Raw genomic sequence first — 18,652 nt, 5'->3', positions numbered from 1 at the left:
AAACTTTTGAGGTAAAGGTCCACTTAACAAAATTCTATCCTATCTTATCATTGCCTTTGAGCAGGGTCATTTATAAAATTACCGTTAAAGGGTCAAAAGATAGCTCCTACTTCTGTTTGACGAATACAATTTTGTCAGAAATTGAAAGAATAGTGTTAAATTACTTTATTACACATATTAATTCGTCATTTATTCAATTTGTTAAGCAAAATGGGAATTTTTCGCAATGGACTGTGTAAGCGTTTATGGGGAAAAGACCTTAGCACGACTTTTATTTGCATCAGCCGTCGCGTGATGGTGATCTGATAAATATGTGGAACCGGCCCTAATTCAAGACATGCCATCCTTTTTAAGGGGAGTTTCATGTGAAAAAAATGCTACTCGACCAACAGTTTTTCTGCGGTAGCTCATTTTTCCGTAATTACTTACCTGATTTTGAAGATGTGCAACATTTTCTTCTTACTAATCAAAACAACTGAAGGCAGGAACCACTGAAGTGTCAATGATTTCAAAACACACGTATTTGTAGCAAAATACTGTAAATATATATTTCTCGAAAGCGAAGGACTTAACATGAGGAGGAATGTCGGAACAGGTTGTGGGGAGAGGACGATTAGACATGGCTCAGCATTCTTCTGCCAGAGGCGAGGAGAGTCATGAATGTGTGTCGAAATTGCGTGGACATGGCGCAATAGATGACAAAAGTTATGCCGTTGTTGCTCAGGGTCATAAGGTCCATCATATCACCCAGTCGCTCGTATACCTGCACTTGAAAGCACCGGCCCATGTAGCGGTTGAGGATCAGCATTACAGACTGAAAAGTACAAGGGAGACCTGCAACTTCTATATTCTCTCCAATTACCAAATCTTCGTTATTTGCGTAAAAGATTCTTCATTGATGTCATCGAACTAAGATCTTTAGCCACTATTAATAGCTCTCGGGGTACGAATTCTTCCCATTTTAATGAGGTGATTATAACATATTTCTTCAATGATTACTTAGAAAGCCGCTTCCATTTTGTAATATTTCAAAATTATAAGGACTAGATTTTGGTCTATGTATCAATGCTAAAAATTGGGGAAAACTAATGGGTAGATTTTATACTCGCTCATTGTTGTTTGTAGTCTACCGTGAGGCGTGTTTGGTTTTTGCCAAAACACTGGTCCCTCTTACAATAAGGACACCCCAGCGATAGCGATGCACACTAAAAAATATGATGTTACTGTTTTACTGCCAATACCATGGTTTATGTTCCATTAAAAACTGGCACCTTAATCGGACCCTGCTTCAGTATGTTAAGGAGGCGACTAGTTCGGTGTGCCAATAATTGTCTTCCATAAAGTCAGTAGTGATTAATATATGCGTGTAAAACTGTGCTGTGGGTATAAGAAAGTTACACCCGATTCAAAAAGTAAAATGAATGGTTGAAAGCTACAGCCACAAAGTTTGACTACTAAACAAAAGATGATTCAGGGAGTTTTATTCTAGCCGAAACATTAGAAATTTCCGGTTACCTTCAAGGCTTTAAATTCATGCTACATGGGCGAGATCACGCGAGTGTTACATTGCCTTATACTTGAACAAGAATATCCGAAAATAGCACTTATCATATTCGTGGTGAGAGCTGCAATGTAATTAATGATTCTTTAACACAATTTCGCTATAACGCTTTTCACAAGCATTTGCACATTTTGAACTTTTTTGTTAAGAAACCAATTGTTTTTGTTCAAAGCTTTATGTTGACAAAAAAACTGGGATTATTTACAATACTACTTTGTTCATTTATATTTCGCGTTTTAAATAAGCAGCACCAAGAACTTTCGTTGTAGTTCCTTATTGCATAATACAGATAAATATCTTTCAAGTGTTGAACAGCAAACACTATGAATTAAATCCCTGATATCAAGGTCTCTACTGTCATGTTTTTCTATTTTTCACAGTGTATATGAATGTGGCTCTCCTCGGTTTGCATTTCTACAGCACATGTTTCTGATAGAATGGTCAGAGGAGTGATTTTAGCCACATAAAAAAACCGTGACAATGTAAAATCAAAATTACTTTTTTGAAAGAAAAAAATTTTGTTAAATTAAGGCTCTTAGTAAGAAATATAAAATACCTGAAAAACCAGGCAAGATTTTGTATATTTAATATCGTATAGTAAGAAGTTGACGACATCAATGACCGATGGACTGGTGAAATTTAATCGGGCAGATTGTAAATGCTTTACCACTAGTAACTCAAAGGCTTAGTTTCAATGTAATTAAAGTGCATTTAAATATGCTTTAAAATTAAATAACTGAGCAGACTATTGCTCAAAATTAGCAGGAATTTCCGGTTTAATGAGGAAAAATCCTTGAAGGACGCTAAACCGAAGTGGCTTTTTTTTGTTTTCCGCTTTCGACTTCAAAGAGATGTTGTTTTCATTTAGGCACTAGTCTCTGCTTGAAATCCTATAATTGCACCATTTATTTTGGCAGTCAATACTAGAAAATGGGATTAAATTTGCTATTCTAATAGTTGGCTATTCAGTTCAAAGGAAATACATTATTTAGAGTGGAAAAGCAATCACGTAAAGTAGAGTTTCGACGCATGCCCGATCGTAGTGAGAATTCGTGGGGAAAGCAATACTACCCTTTACATTCCACTTACGACCCATATTTCCCTTTCAAATCCTACCTTTTCGCATCAAAATCAACTAAAACCAATTAAAGCTTAGTAATTAGCAATTATGATGCAAACTTAAAAAATTCTACAAACAGTCATCATGATTTACATGCCTAAATCATTGCGTGGCATTGGAATATAAGTCCCTGCAGAAGCAGAGAAAATTACCTCATTATTTTATCAATCCACGCTCGCTCTTTGGCTTCACATTAATGCATAAGTGGAGTCTGATGGTGGTATACATCCAGAGTTCCTGCACTATTTACTCATTTCTAATAAAGTATAATTCCCAAAACAAGCTGTAGAAATACGGGTTTTGCGGAATTGATACACACGTGGAAAAACTCTCAAGCACCCGAATAGCATTGACTTTAATATTTAGAGGTGCTGTTTAAATTAAAGCACTTCCTACAAAACTTTAGCTGTATAATTGCTAGACCGAAGTGATGTATATGTTAGAATAAAAATAAGGTTTGAATGTACAAATCTGGTTCAATGTTGCGATCAGAGCCGTTAATCAAATCCATACAACTGTTATTATTTAGTCCATACATAAGCTTTCCTCACCAAAGTGTGGACGTTGATTTGCGGTGACTTGTCAATAAGGCTTCACCCTGCTGAAATGAATTTCGAGAATCATTCAAAGTTTGGGCTAGATATTAATCATTTTTAAGGTACATCAGAGGGAAATTCACGTTTCGTATAAAGGCAAATTCTGCTTGCTATAGTAATGCATAAAGCTTTTGACCACACTCTGCTGCATTCATATTTTCTTAGATATTTCACGCTTCTTAAATTTATTCCTCAACACAGCAGTAACGTACTTATTATAATAAGATTTAGAATAAGATGAGACCATCGATATCATGCTTACACGTTTTTACTTCTGGGGGAAGCAAACCATTAACAGAAACCCTCTTCAGAGGTTCAGTCGGTGCACTTAAACTGGAATGGATTTTAATAATTTATGAGGCACTAAAACATCTGCCCCCATCGTTTCAACTGAACTAGTTGGAGCACTTCTATAAATAAAATATTATCGTAGCATTGGGATTATACTTTGTTCCCTGCTGAATAGCTAGTCATTGACTTTGCTCAGTTGGATTCAGCTAATTTTTACTTCCAATTCGCCTTATAATTTGTGACTGGAATGGCATTTAATTAAGCAAATTTTAAGATCCTTTTGATTTTTCATTATTGGTTAAGGATTGTACGATGGTCAGGTGAAAAATATCTTTCCGCTGGTTTGTACAGTCCGTTGTTAGAGAAAATGCACACGCGCCTCGTGGTGACTTGGATCCGTTATTGAATAGCAGGCGCATGTTATGACCGAGGAGCTTACAAAAGAGCTGTCGCTTTACTTTGATGCTCAAACGCAAAAGCATAACTCAGTAATGCATGTAGTCATAACTAGCACTAAGGGCCTAAAATATTTGCCGATTTAATGCTAGAAGTGCTGATACTCTTAATTAGAATATGGGATTTTAGTTGTGATGCCAGTCTTTTATTGTCAATGTCTGTTCTCTAGTCAACTAAATATTGCAGAGTGGTGAAGAATACACTTTAGAGACGAAAAGCAAAAAGCACAGACCCGGAAAAGCTTTCCTTTGTCTGAGTGCTTTAAAATAAAAAGCGAATTAGATTACCACTAGAAATATATCTAAACCCCGTTATAACGAAAATTAAAGATGGCTTTACCGATTTGGGAGCAAAGTTTGAAGCGTTGGGTCGTAAAATAGCAATAACACTACATAAATGAAAAGTTTTGATTATATCATTAATTTCTGTAGATAATGAGGATTTTTTAATACTCACACAAACTGTACGGTAGAAATGTATAGGTAAATATTTATTTATGCTTATTAGTGTTCAAAAATCCAGACCAATTGCCATAAACTTGAATCAGGCTTTGTATTTGAATGACGATTTTTCTAAACATCTGATCATAAATCAACAATCTAGGAAACCATATTTCATCACTTAAGAATCAGATAAAAAATGTAATTTGATCATCTATAAAACTTGGCCATTTAAGAAATTGTGGCAAAGTGCTTGAGAATTTGAATGATTAACAGCGCTTTAGACGGAGTCTTTTTTATCAATTTGAACCTCAATCAAAGTACGTCATTTTACGCATTCCTGAAAAGAATTTAGTAATAAAACATGCTTTAAGAGGTTTGAAACTTATGGAGTTTTGTCGTACCTGGGGTAGATAGGTAAGTATATACATTAGCGCTACTGCTAGAAGCATTTTCGTAGGCTGAGTAGATTGTCGATAGCTATCAAAACGACCACAGGACTTAAAGAAGAACCACCGAAGCTTCTGAATTTTATGATCCTCGACAGTACAGCCTGTAGTGGGTTCAGACAGCGTGGTTGACGATCGCAAAGTTTCTAGTGGCAAAAGTCTCCGTCGGACCGTTTGGGTTTTACGGATCTTCTTTATCAGTATGATGCTCAAAATCCACATAAGGAGAATTGGAATAGCTTTAACCAGGAGAGCAGAATTGTAAAAGAGAATTGTCTGAAGGACAGTGTTATCCACATAATCCACTTCGTATAGCTTTAAATCTTCACAGTTTGGCTTTCGGTAATGAGTCACCTCATGAGCAAAGACAAGAGGAATAGCAAGAACCATGGATATGAATGCGACCATGGCGATGGCGAGCCAAACACGCAGAGGAGCGCACACAACTCTTGCCTGAGGCCCTGCGTGTATGTAGAGAAGGCGATATGCGGCAAGTACGACGATTATCCATGTAGAAAATGTGTGAAACAAGTTTTGTCCTACGATGCATACCAGTAGAAGGTGAGCATATTCCTTAGTCATGCCATTCTCCAATCGAGCCACCAGTCGAAATCCTAGATCGTAGATTATGTAAATAACCATCACCATGCCGTCAGATATAGCCAGGCTCGAAAGAAGCAAGCTGTTCGAGCTGCGCATGTGCTTCTGACATAGCACAACCACATTTAAGGCGTTGAGGCAGATTCCGCAAATGCATAGAATCAAGGACAAGAAGACATGAATCTGGTGATATGCAGAACTGAAAGCAGCTAAAGTGGGATACAAATCGTCGGAACAGACCTCGTACGTACTAAAATTTATCGGTGATCGAGTGGTTGACGGATATTCATTCTGCATTATTTAGGGACTATACCAGCAGGAGAAAGGTAGCCAGCATAAACTACCTGAAAGACACATTACTTAATGAGTAAATAAGGGATTTTTGGTGGCCTGCTTAGGTACTCCAACATCTGACTTTCTGATTGGCTGGCTCTTGACCGGTTGGTAATTGGAGGGATATCTGGACTTTGTTGAACCACTGGCTGAATGTACAAATAAAAGTCAATATTTTCAGTTTTAGGTCGTAGTCTGACGAAGTAAAGATCAATCCGTAATTCTAGTAATTTTTGTTTTACTCCCACATTTCCTCCTCAGAAAATAATTAAAATATTTTATATGATGTGGTTCCTGTTTTGCCAAGTTAGCCTTTCATCCACGTCGCTAGGCTACCTACATTCCATATCTCATTTGCTAATAAAGAATTTTATGCTGTGTTACTATTATTCCCCTTATTATTAGGTTTTCACCGTCTACATTTTGTTGTAACTTATCTAAAGTAGTCATCACCAAGCCTCTCTGTAGTCGAAATAAAATCCTTTATGCCATTGTTTGGTCGTAGCACTTTGTTCGTTAGCCGCGTATATTTTGGACACATGTTTTTGCAAACCCATTCCGTACGGTAACGTATGGCAATTTAATTCTTTTTATGCATATAAGTACATTTTCAAGTATAGTGGTTTCGCAAAAGAGTTTAATGCTTTCCAAAGAGATTTCAAGTGAATAACTGCAGTGCGTGTCCTGATGACACCAATAAGCTCAACAAATTCCCCTTTACAGAAAACGCTGAAAAGTACTAATTTTTAGTGGTTATATCTGACGTCTGTGTTCCTCACATGTTTGTTCCTAGTAGTGTACTTCCGTTATGAGTTCAGTATGATTACTTCACTTTAAAACTACACAAAAATTCTCCTAATCTCTAATTATGATCCGTATAAAAACCGGAATTGAGTAAATAATCCAGAGTGGCACATGATTAGGGATAATTTCGCGGAATTCATTGTTGTTCAAACGGAGTTCAGCCAAGCGCCTGATATCCTGATGAAGAGTGCCAAAATACGGCTAGTATGCTAATGCTCAGTCCCCATCCCCTTTAGTATGGGAAATCTTGTGAACAAATAACATGGTTATGCATTTAGAAGACTAAAGTACACGTGATCGGCACTTATAAGCTAATGTTTTGTGGCAATAAAGTAAGTGCACCACTTTATGAGATAAAAAACTGCAAATCTCGTTCAGTCTCATCTGCAAGCTAGATGGTGACTGTTCTTCACAAAGCGAGCTTGGTCCAGGTAGATATTGAATAAAAACTTCCAAAAATATGTCATGGAGGAAGTAGTCATCACCGAAAATCTCAAATACATATTCAAAGCACCTAATTCAAAGTTTATATAAATTACCTGGCAGTCCCAAACTATTATTTAACGTGAAAATGAAGTTAGTTACTTTAATTGATTGTATGGTAATATTCCAAAGTCAGCTCTTTTTGACAAGGAAATGCGCTTTTCTCTACTTTTAAAAGCATTGCTCTCATTTTCTGCGTACAACAGCTCATTGATTTTGTGGGTATCGTTGGTCCTATTCTTGGCCAAGTTAGATCATTTACACTGCAGTTTTAAACCATGGGATAGGATGTATCACTTCATTTTGTATGAAATATCCGTATTAAGGAATCTATTTTGCATTAGATTTTTAGTTATTTGAGACTTACGCGTGTTGCTATTAAGTAGAACATTCGGCATCCTCAAGAAGGCAATGCATGCAAAACGGAGTAGCGGTCTAATATCACCCCAGAAAGTAGCACCGTAGAATATGGATACCTTTGTATTTGGAAGTTCTTCCTTCAATGTTTTTGCAGCGAATTCTTTATTACAATTTAAAAAAAATGGAAAAATCCTTTAAAAGCAATCCATTGCAGCACAAGTATGTGGCTTGTATTGGTCCTAAATTTACATTAAATAAATGTCTACTTTAGGTATCCCAATTAATTGTTCGTTTATAAACTCCACGCCAACTTTTCTCATGTTGCAGGACCGCTTTTTGCGAACAAGTATAATGCTTTCACTGTTAAAAATAGAATAGGTATTTTAAAGACTTTATGGATGCCGTTTAAATCTCTTGATGGAAAATCAGTTGGAGGTCGGATTAATGCTTTGTAATAAGTTAGGAGACTACGAATTCACTTGCACTTACCGGTACCACTAGCATACCACTCCTTTGATGGCATTGTGTAGTTCACTATTTTCCATAAAGCACAGATTTTGTAAGCATTGGTATCTAAGGGGATTGTATGCCTACCAAACGGTCTCTGATCGTTTTGCAAGTCTTGAAATTTTCCCAGATGTCAAAGAAGTCAGTCATCAGGCTAGTCAGAACCCTGCGCAATAAACTCTTTCCAGTAACCACTACATAAGTTCCTCAAGTGCAACTCTCAATCGACCACTGCACTGCTTTGTGTTAGTTGTTTGGTAACTATCCTACAACTATTCTCTCTGACATATTATGCATGAAATCCCTGATTTTATTTGAAGGTTACACCCGCGATTATCTAAAGATGCACCTCGATTTCTGCGAATTTGCGGAAGTTTGGAAAGTAAAAAACCAAGAGTTTCCAAAACGCACATGCTAATGATTTTGATAGATGTTTCCTTGTATTTCTAGCATTACTGATAGATACATCTTTAAAAAATGTGATAGATGTGTTTTGGAAATAAGGTCTTAGTTAATTCCTCACGACTTTAATCCAACTTACCAGAACTCTAGTAGTTAGCCTGATTAATAATGGAAAATCAAATATTCAAAGAAGGGACTACGAGAATGCCAACAAAAGAACTCACTAAAGTGTTAAATAAAATTGCGTGACTTATGGAAGCATTTTGAAGTGCTTTAGACAAGCTAATTGAGGGCTGACTAGTAGCCGAGCATAAACCTAGCTCGTGCCACTCGTGTTGGAGCTTCTATGGCTAAATTTTCTCTAGTGATGTTTCGTTGGCGCTGTGGGGCGGACGCTGACGAAGTGCATCCGATTGGTAAAAGAATTTGTGCGAGAAGAGAACTCACTAAAATAAATATTTGTAACATATATGCTTACATATACTTACACCTTTCGTTTTATTAAGCCTTCATTTGCGTTCTATTTTATGGCATAAATTTTATTCCATATTGCAATATCTTCTCACCGTAAATAAATACTAACGAAACAATGATTGCCTCATTTTACGCAAAACTCGTGTTTGATAACCGATGAAATATAGTATAATAATCCGAAACAAATTTTTTCGACTTTCTGAGGTCTTTTTCTTCAGTGGTAGTGATATCTTTCAAAGTGTTTCAAATGCACCTTGCCTATTGCAGGCATACATTTTCTTGTTAAATCACAAACAAGAATTTGTGTCATTTGCTCTTCCACAAACTACACTTTGTCGACGATTTCTAGAAGCATATATTTATTTTGGTATTACATTAGAAGGTGTTTTACCTATTACCTTGGATTGTTTTCCTACACAAAGTAGACATCAAGTCAGTGTTATTTTCTTTCGTCATACGATGAACTTTTGCCTTAAGAGCTTTATGTTTGCTTTCACATTCCCGACATGTTAAAAATAAACTCTTCTCGCCTCCCATTTTTCTTGTAGAATTGTGGGAAACATGCGTAATAAAGATGCTGACTTATTTTAGGCCTCACAAAAAAGTGTTTATTAAGAGTTTATCATACAATAAGACTCCTAAATCAGCCATTCCTAAGGGATGAGACATTGTATGATAATAACCCCTCACCTTTGCTCAAAATCCAGCAATTAAGAAGTACGTAAAGAAAGCCTGCTACGTATGTGGTTGAAATCGCAGAAAACTTCAGGATAAATGTGCTATTTAAGCTAGTTGTTAGTAATATTTTAACTTGATTTCCACACCGTTTGGACATGAGTTTGCAAATAAGCAGACCTTAAGACATCCTTTCCTCTTGATACTCACTCCGCCGAGATGGGACAAGATATGAATGAGTGACATTGATACCCTTAATCCAACAAGATAGTGAAGCATAGCTAATTTCGGCATTTATTTGAAAATTATGCACTGTAATCAATCTTGATGCATGATTTGTCATAAGCAATGCGGCTAGCTATTCTAGGCCTCAAAAACGAAAGCCTGATTAAGCGGTTTAGAGCTTGGAGAGATCTAAAGATAATTACAGAAGCCATTATTTGGCAAATACTGTTGTTAATTGAAAAGGCGCAGGGAATGCGTAGGAGTTGCTTAATCCGATAAGTAAACATAATTTTGCCGACCACGACTATGGAAGCATAGTTGGCTAAAAAAGCAAATGCCGCTCCACATTGTTTAAAGGCCCATAAGCAAGCACAAGTTTTTTAATCGTAAAATAATATTCAGCCCAAGTTTGATTCAGTAAATGCGACAAATGCACCTGTCATATTTTCGCTGTTTCAGACTCCTGGATTGAGGAGATTGGTTGGAGAAAGACATCACTTATTGTAGCGATGTTAAATTTCACAACCATTTAAATTTCTATGGTGGGATAAGAATATGTTGCGTCTTAGGGATCGATGACGCATTCTCGGTAAGGAAGTTGATTTAACATGGCCGCTTGGCATCCAAGAGATTTAGTCAAGCAAATGCGTGATAAATACCTGCCAAGAGGAATTCTGAAACAAGAAATAACATGCAATTTCCACATTTTACTTTGGTTTTGTAACTTCTATCGTAATAACTGAGACGCCATTTTTTCCACCCAGAAATACTTTTAGGCATGAAAATGAAGACAAATCGCACTTATTCCTAAATAATGTATTCCCCTTTCCAGCCTCACCTTCTTACAATACCTCAAAAGCTACACTATTAACGTTTGCACAGCTATTTTAGAGGAATTTTCTATTTGACTATCTGCTTTTAATCATAATATTCATCATTCTCTTCATTGCAATTACATGCAATATGCGTAACTATATCAGCAACCTTAGCAGGAAACGTTAACCAAATTAGATGCAAAGTTAATCTCTTAAACAGTGATCTTAACAATCCTCACCAAATCATTAAAACTAACTTTGAAGGACATTTTTAAATATGAGTGTAGTTGTAAGGTGTAGAACATAATGTGCGCACATTTTGAAGTAGGACGTTGCAAGACATGGAGGAGATTTGAGAAATGCGATGCAGCATTTCTGGTGTCTCCATTTTGAAACCGTAATTAAATAAAATTCTGGTGAAATCTGGTTCTTTTGCGTAGAAAATCATCTTGCGTAGTTATGCATTCGTGATCCAAACCACAAATTTCAAAAGGTCTAATTTTACTTGTGCCTAACCTTCTGCTATCCAAACTGAGCACCAAATAAAAAAGCAAGTTACTTTTAATCTAACCATCCATTTTCTTTTTACGACTAATAATGATATGATAAATATAGAGGCTTTGTCCCATTTGAGTTAAAAGCTAGTTTGTTTCAAGTTAATTCTGGTCACTAATACAGCTTGTCATGGAGATTTTATGGCCATTTTTACAATATAATTAAGAAATATTACACTATTTTGAATTCCTCGCAAGTCTGTTTCAGTTAAAATACTCTTAAATTACTTGATCCAGCTAAATTAGGGTAAGTAATGGAAAAACATGTAGGGTCTTTAAAGATACCATCCATACTTAGCCTTGAAAGGGGACAAGTTCAAGAACGATGAAAACCTGGAATCTTAATGTTGTCTGGCAATCTTTGGGTGTACTGCATTAGAATTTTTAAGAGAGCTTGAATCTGTTGCATCATAGATGGGACTTTGCTTATGACATCCGGATTTCGGTGTTCACTTCAAACACCAACAATTTGTGTCGTGCTTTTCTAAATCCTTATAAGTAGAAAAATATTACTATGTCCGATATGATTACTGAGTGCTTAACAGGCTGGAACGCCCCGAAATAAGCATTCACAGCAATATAAGAAAGTTGTGGTGTTTTGCGATTTTTTTTCTCCAACCCAAAGGTACCCCCCCAACTACCATTCCTTATTTTGATGTTTTTAATGCAGTGATTTACGTAAATTTGATTTTTACCATAACTCAAACTTGTAGTATTGCCTAAACCTTTATGAAAAGCTCCGAAGGCCAAACAGCCATCACATAGTAGAAGATGACATCTTAGGTGCTGCAAATCTTCCATTGCTTAGGTTTTTCTTTGTATGCTATGTTATCCCTAGTTAAGTTTCAGCTTTTCACATGACTGTTATGTCATTTAAGACTTGAAACTACACGCTAGAGATTGGTTTCCCGAATAACACATGTCTCTGGTCTAAAGAAGCACATAAATAAAAGGGTGTGATTGTAAAATGTATTAATGGTTTAAGCAAGTGAAGTTTCAAAGATGATAAAATGTGACGAATAAAATTTGTGGGAGAATGAAAGATCTTGTAACTTTACTCATTCATACTGTTAATCACTTTGACCCAATTTGGCAGGGAAGATCACGGTTATATAAAATTGTATCTGGAAAAACATGACCCATCTATTGGGTAAGGAGACTTGATTAATTTATCAGGCGATTCTAAATTTGCCTTCGACTTATGATGCCTTAATAAGACTGACACAAACATAATTATTGCAAATATAAACACACTTCTTTGACAATCATTTTTGAAGCAGTAACGAAAGTGTAAAGTGCATTTAAGGATAGTAACGGCTCACTCTAACTGCGTGGCTTTTAGAATGCAATCTAATGCGGCGGTAACATCGTCATCACCTTACTGACCTCAAGGTAGACTCGAATTGCGACGTTCATAGGGTATTTAAAGCTGAGCTTTTCAGGCCTCCGTCACAAATCCGCTTCAAGTACCTCCATAATGTGGTGAGTACAATCAATCCTCTCCACTTGTTTTTGACCTGCCTGTGCTCATGTTCTCCACGATTGGTCTTGCAATCCTCAACTTCTGCTATTAATTTTACCCAATTGCTTACACGCCGTATTTTGGGACAAACACGCACCCCGAGAGTTCGGATTTTTTAAATTGTTGATTCGCAAAATGCAGCATTAACGAAAGTCTTTATTCGGTACAATTTTAACCGCAAAGCATGTTTAAATTGTCAACAGATACGACAAAAATTTCTTCCAACCAGTGACAATGAAAAGCCCTTAAATTGTAGTGTTTTTTTGGAATTTCCACCAATTTAGTGATTTCATCCTCTTTAAAGCATACCCTTTAATCCACCTACGTTTTACTAGTAGGGCAGTAAAAGAAACAGGTTGTTATTCCATATTAATTAAATCTAGTGTCTTAACATAGTGCTTGTTCTCTAGTATTATTGTAAACACAGCACGACTCCTCCTCTGATTTTATGATTTTGGCACAACGTGATGAATCGGGTGCTGCTGATCCCATGGCCCGGGATCAGGAACTCATTTTTAATATAATCGCCGCTTATTTTTTAGTCCTGGGTGTTGTTGCAGTCCCTCAGGTTATTGCGGCCCTAATGGCTGTTGCGGCAGTGGCTATGGTATGGGGGGGTGTGGCTGCGGTTATGACCATTGCGGTAGTTGCGGATGTGGTTCCCATGGAGGAGGGTGAGTAAATTTTTAAATTCATTCACAATGATTATTTGGATTTGAAGTTAATGTCCCGGTTTTGACCCATACTCCTCCCTAACATTCATTAGTTTGGATTATATATAGTCACGCATGATTAATAAATGTAATAGCCTCCATCAGTAAAATCAAATTGGAGCATTAGCACCAAAGTGTGATTTTAAACTTGGCTATGTCATTTATGCACTTATCGCAAAGACTAGTTGACTCTGCTATTTCTGTCTTAATTAGTTCCATTTACTTTCAGTGAACGAATTAAAGTGAGTCGGTTTAGTCCTCTGGCATAACCCCTGTGAAATTGTGTCCTTTAGATGTGTTTGCAGTCCCTGCTGTGCATCTTGCTGCTGTTGTCGTCCAAGCTGCGGATGTGGTTGTGGCATCCAAGTGGGATGCGGCCCTCGTCTCTACAACTGCGGACGAACCAGTTGTTGTGGCTGCAACTTTTAGGTGCTGGCAAATGATGGTAGGCACGGTCTATCCATAAGGCAGTAACACAATAGCTTGATTCTTCTGTTTATAGTGCCATCCAGACTAAAGAATTTAATCAAGGAAAAGAGTGTAAATTCAAAATGTAGCACATGCAAGAGGGGGAATATTTAACTGTTTATGTTAACACATTTTGAAGGGTTTCATTAAGAAACGAAGATACCATATTGGTGGTTTAATACCCCTTTGAAATCCCATCAAGTTGTAAATTGCTGAGGTTTTCGATCATAATTGGAATAAACACTTTGCCCTAACTTTAATGCCTAAGATCAAACACGATCAAGCCTTAAAACACGCAGCTCACCCATTTTGAGGCTGAAGAATAAGGAAAGTAATTTTTAAAACCGTAACTTAGGTAGAGATTTACATATTGCATATTTATTTGCCCAACTTATAGACCATGTGCGGTCTACTATTGCCTTTGTCATCATCCTAATTTAGGAGAAGTTGTTTATTCTCTCTTCTTTTTAGAATATTACAGCTACCTACAATACCTCAACTGCAGTGGATGTGTCGAAGCAAATAAATAGTCGGATTTTATCTATGTCCTTTTTTGTTTGATGGGATTCGCCGTAACCCGGCAAAGATTCTTTCCTAACCGAAATCGACAACGAAATTTTTTACATTGGTAGTGCAATAAAGTCGGCATCAGTTGTCGTTAATTATGAGTGCAGAGCAAGCTTTCAAATACCCCCACAAACCATTTCAAGGTCATTTGCATAAACCATTCGCTTACGAAATTAAATCTAATAACGCATATTCTCCTTTCACCGTAACACGGTTCGCTTGACAACACTAAAATTTAATTCGAGAAGGCAATTAAGAAAGGTTGAGTTCTGCAGAAACTTGCTATGGACACTATGGGGGTCAGCCGCCATGTATCTAATAAAGTAGGTGAATGCAGTGACTTATTTTTCCCCTATTTTTTGTCACTTCTAAATGACATGAGAACCTGCGTGGTACCGTTACACATTATTAAAATTCGTCGTCTCAAAAATGCCACAATTCCCTTCGCGCTGTGATGGCTGGGGGTCAGTAGCGGCGGACATGATGGCAATTTTAACTTCATAAAGGGCTACTCCGTAAAGGTGTGATTTAGTCAAGGCGTACTCATGTGCAGGTGTTACGTTCATGTGGGGTAGGCAGGGCTTATGCACAGGTATGAGGACTGGCATTCGGTTGGCTATTCCCTGAGTCCTGTTGATCTTATCCCCACTGTCAACACGCGTGCGTACACTTAGAGAGCAGATGTGGCGGAGTGGCGGTTGCCACTGCAATCCCTTTTGCAGGATTGTACAGAGGGCAGAATGCACGACAACTATCCGCGCTGTGGTCATTGAATTGGCGATACCTCGGGTGAACGGGCAACATCTTATTCCATCACGGAGACAACTCTGTCTACTGTACAACAGAGTTGGTTATATTATCAGCTTTCATAGTTACTTCATGCTCTATAACTAGATGATTTTCTTTGCTGTGATAAATTTTGTCTACCAGATTAGTTGTAAATCTCGTAATTAGTATGCATTGCAAACTGTACATTGCATTTCACATTGTTACCTCATATATTAAATTCTTCAGAAGATTCTTAAAGAATGCAAAAGATAGTCGTTCATATTTATTAGGCTTATATTGAGCTAACAGATGTAGTATCCTCTCATTAACTTACCCCTAATTGTTTGGCAATTTATAGCAGAACTATACCCAATTTAAGGAATGCTAGTATTCATTTACCTTGTGCCCAGTTTTTACAAAGCATCTTTTGTTTTCTGAAATTTCCTCAACTTAATCCTGCTACTTAAATCTGTTCAATGTAGAACACATGCATGCTTACTTAGGGTGTAATACATTTAACATCTTAATTCTGCCATCGTCCACAATCATTCACACTTAAGCACAAATACTTGTCGCAAAAGCAAATCATTGGGCAACATGCCTCGTGAAGGGTTTGAATTTATTCATTGTAATTAGAAATCACGATTAAAAGTAAATTGGAAATAATCTGTTTCAGCAGTTGGCACACATCTTTAACAGACCTAAAAGTGTTCGATTTCGTAGAAAGTAGGCAAGGGTTGACAGAGATGGAGGATGGTAATATTCACGTAGGAATAATTCCAAAAGGAAGTGTCCACATAAACAGATGTGTGAATGCACAAAAGCAATGCAGCCTAAGAATATCTGTTGAATTCTAATTCCACCAACCTCATTTTTCTTTGATCAGAAGGCAATTTGAGGCCTTTACTTCATGCGGGGAAACAGTTAGTTTTATTATTCATATACCCGCTGCTGGTTAATAAAATGTATAACAGACGAGTTACTTCTTACTTTACCAAATCAGGTCAATTCCCTCGTTTCATGGTTGGGTTTCTACTTCATTTGAAAAAATCTGAAGCAAGATTCACTGCATCTTAAACGTTATAGATAGCTAACATCGTCGCCCACTTTCTCAGCGCGACCGTAAATGCACATGTAACTTTGAGTATTAATTTTTAAACGAAGTTGAGTTTAAGGGCTTATTTCGATAATGTTACTCCCGGGCAAAGGGGTAATATTTTGAATATCAACAGCATTTTTTGATAAAATTGCATCACGACTATGAATTTCCATTAAGTTGTTCCATTGCAAACCCCATAATGTCCCACTGAATAATAACAATACTATTTTTTTATTAGACTTAATCTCTTCTATTTCCTCATAGTGGAGTATCTTTTTACCTGAGACCTAAAGGTATCAATGGAATACAGCAATATTTTGTAGGCGCATTTCGTGTTTACTAAGTTTACAATGAAATTTAGTCACATGATTCACTTTTGTTGAGTCTTGTGAGTTGGAAAAAGGACACTTCACCTTAACTAGTACTTTAAATGTTACTTGTGCTTCTTACCAGTTACTTACACATCTGAGAAAGTGATTCAAGAAAAAGTGGTACCCAGTGGGAGAAGCGAGTTCCTTGTAATGCTTTGTCAGTAGCCCGTGATTACAATTTTTCCAAAAACTCGAAAAAAAAAGAATGAATATTTGACTCGAAACGCGTTGCCCTATTTTGCAATATCTCATCACCTCACACTATTATATATTTGCCAACTAGATTATAAAAAAGGTGCAAAAGCAATACACACTTAAATTCCCCGTCATAAGGAAAGGGCTTATAAAATTTTTGAATCATCCCATCTGCTCCGTTTAAACTTCCCTGAAGTTTCTTCCTTTTCTGCACGAAATTGGATCATTGTCACAGTCAAATTTGGGGGACGCATTTAATGCATTGAAAGCATTTTTAATAGCATGCTTAATAAGTGCTGCACCGATAAAATATCTTATGAAAACGAGAATGCAGTGGGATTAGAACAGCTTATATCAGTATAAATATGGTCAAGGTCCCACGCAAAACCCTACGGAAATGCATGAGGTGGTATTGAGTTTTGGAAGGGCACAGAGCAAAAGTTTCCTTAAACTAGTAAAATGTTAACTTCGCAGGTGTTTACCGCTGTTTTAATGGGCTTTGATGATTAAAGAAGAAATAAAATTCTAAATGATTTTGATAGAATAAATTAGGAGCGATTGCGCTGCAAGTATTCTAAGAATAATTAAATCTCACTATACACTTGAATTTTAGTGGCAATATTAAAATTATTTGACCTCATTTTCGAGTGCATTGGGATTTCCGTGCGTCTCATTTGTTCAGAAGCTAGGAAAAAAATACCTTTATTTTCAAATTTTGTTGAGTTTTCAATCCGCCCTAGCGTGATTGCAAAGTGCGCGGCTCTACCATCGATGTTGGAGACGATTCCCTTCAGAGTCACCTCTGGTGATTTTGACCTTTTCGAATTTTAATATAGTTATGGATAAATGCATACTACTGTTGAATAACTGCAATGCAATGCCTTTGCCTTATCACCATGTGAAAGCATCCGAACCGGCATGCGTATGTTCAGCATTTTAAGCTCAAATCTTTGCTAACCTGTAATAGTGGTTAATCCACTTGTAACGAAATGTTAACGTTGTTTTTCCCCTAGCCACGTTTCCTTTCGTTGATTTTATTTAAAACTCAATCGCTATTGTATAAAGGTCATTTTTATTCATGCGTGTCCGATTAATGAGTGAATAAACATCTACAGGTGTTCAAACAATAAAAATTGATGCATGATACACGTTTCCTTCTACTGCCAATGTACTTTACCTAGGAGGAGCATCATTTGTTAACGCAAAAATGACACCCACAACTTTACTTAAGTTGCCAACGTTGTTTGCTGGGGTTAACTAGACGCTCTCTAGTAGTACAAAAATGCGGGACTTGACCGGAAGGAAGTGACCTATCGACCTAAACGCCACTTCCCTTTACTACCACTTTATTTCAATCAACCAAATGTCCACCCTATCTCTTCTCACCTTTATAAAGACCTTCGTAATTTGTAGTGACAAGCTTTTAAGATATATTTACGAGGCTACCAAAAGTTCGGCATCAAGTGGGTTCATAAACCCGACCAAAAACTAGTCTTGGTTTGTTCTCAATCACTTTCTCACCCTTTAGTTTAAACACTTATCTCCTTGCCAATTCTACTACAGCACTATTTAAAATTCTAGCTGATGTTATAAAGAGTCAAGTATCAAAAAGTTTAAAGCTCTCAGTTTCCATGTTCAAATTTATCCGCTTGAAAGGAATGCTGACTAGTCTTGGCAGCATTTGCATTTAAAATAATCTACTCGAACTGTTCTTCCTACCTTCGTTTTTGATTGCTCTAAAGATAAAATACCGCATGCCGCTGAGGCACATATTGGTGCTCCAGAGACGCAGGGTATTAAAAAC

The 18,652-nt window shown here is 36.9% G+C and overlaps 3 protein-coding genes across 3 annotated transcripts; 1 reads left to right on the top strand and 2 right to left on the bottom strand. All coding sequences in view use genetic code 11, as the record gives it.

The window, feature by feature from the left end:
- Positions 1–613: 613 nt before the first annotated feature.
- EGR_02290 (dro/myosuppressin receptor) lies at positions 614–5,810 on the bottom strand (the record flags this gene model as incomplete). The annotated part of the gene is made up of 2 exons (XM_024491539.1): positions 614–814; positions 4,869–5,810. The coding sequence occupies 2 exons, from the start codon at positions 5,808–5,810 to the stop codon at positions 614–616; spliced, it is 1,143 nt and encodes a 380-aa protein (XP_024354045.1).
- Positions 5,811–13,115: 7,305 nt separating this feature from the next.
- On the top strand, positions 13,116–14,409 carry EGR_02289 (hypothetical protein; the record flags this gene model as incomplete). Its single annotated transcript, XM_024491538.1, has 3 exons — positions 13,116–13,341; positions 13,674–13,825; positions 14,320–14,409. The coding sequence occupies 3 exons, from the start codon at positions 13,116–13,118 to the stop codon at positions 14,407–14,409; spliced, it is 468 nt and encodes a 155-aa protein (XP_024354044.1).
- Positions 14,410–15,246: 837 nt separating this feature from the next.
- EGR_02288 (hypothetical protein) lies at positions 15,247–18,604 on the bottom strand (the record flags this gene model as incomplete). Its single annotated transcript, XM_024491537.1, has 5 exons — positions 15,247–15,382; positions 15,601–15,652; positions 16,380–16,569; positions 17,451–17,548; positions 18,568–18,604. 5 exons carry the CDS (start codon positions 18,602–18,604, stop codon positions 15,247–15,249), a joined length of 513 nt encoding a protein of 170 aa, XP_024354043.1.
- Positions 18,605–18,652: the final 48 nt, after the last annotated feature.

This window comes from Echinococcus granulosus, assembly GCF_000524195.1.
Source record: "Echinococcus granulosus chromosome Unknown EG_S00010, whole genome shotgun sequence".
Lineage (NCBI taxonomy): Eukaryota > Metazoa > Platyhelminthes > Cestoda > Cyclophyllidea > Taeniidae > Echinococcus > Echinococcus granulosus.
The sequence above is the reverse complement of the archived record's forward strand: the minus strand, read 5'-3'. Positions and strand labels throughout refer to the sequence as shown.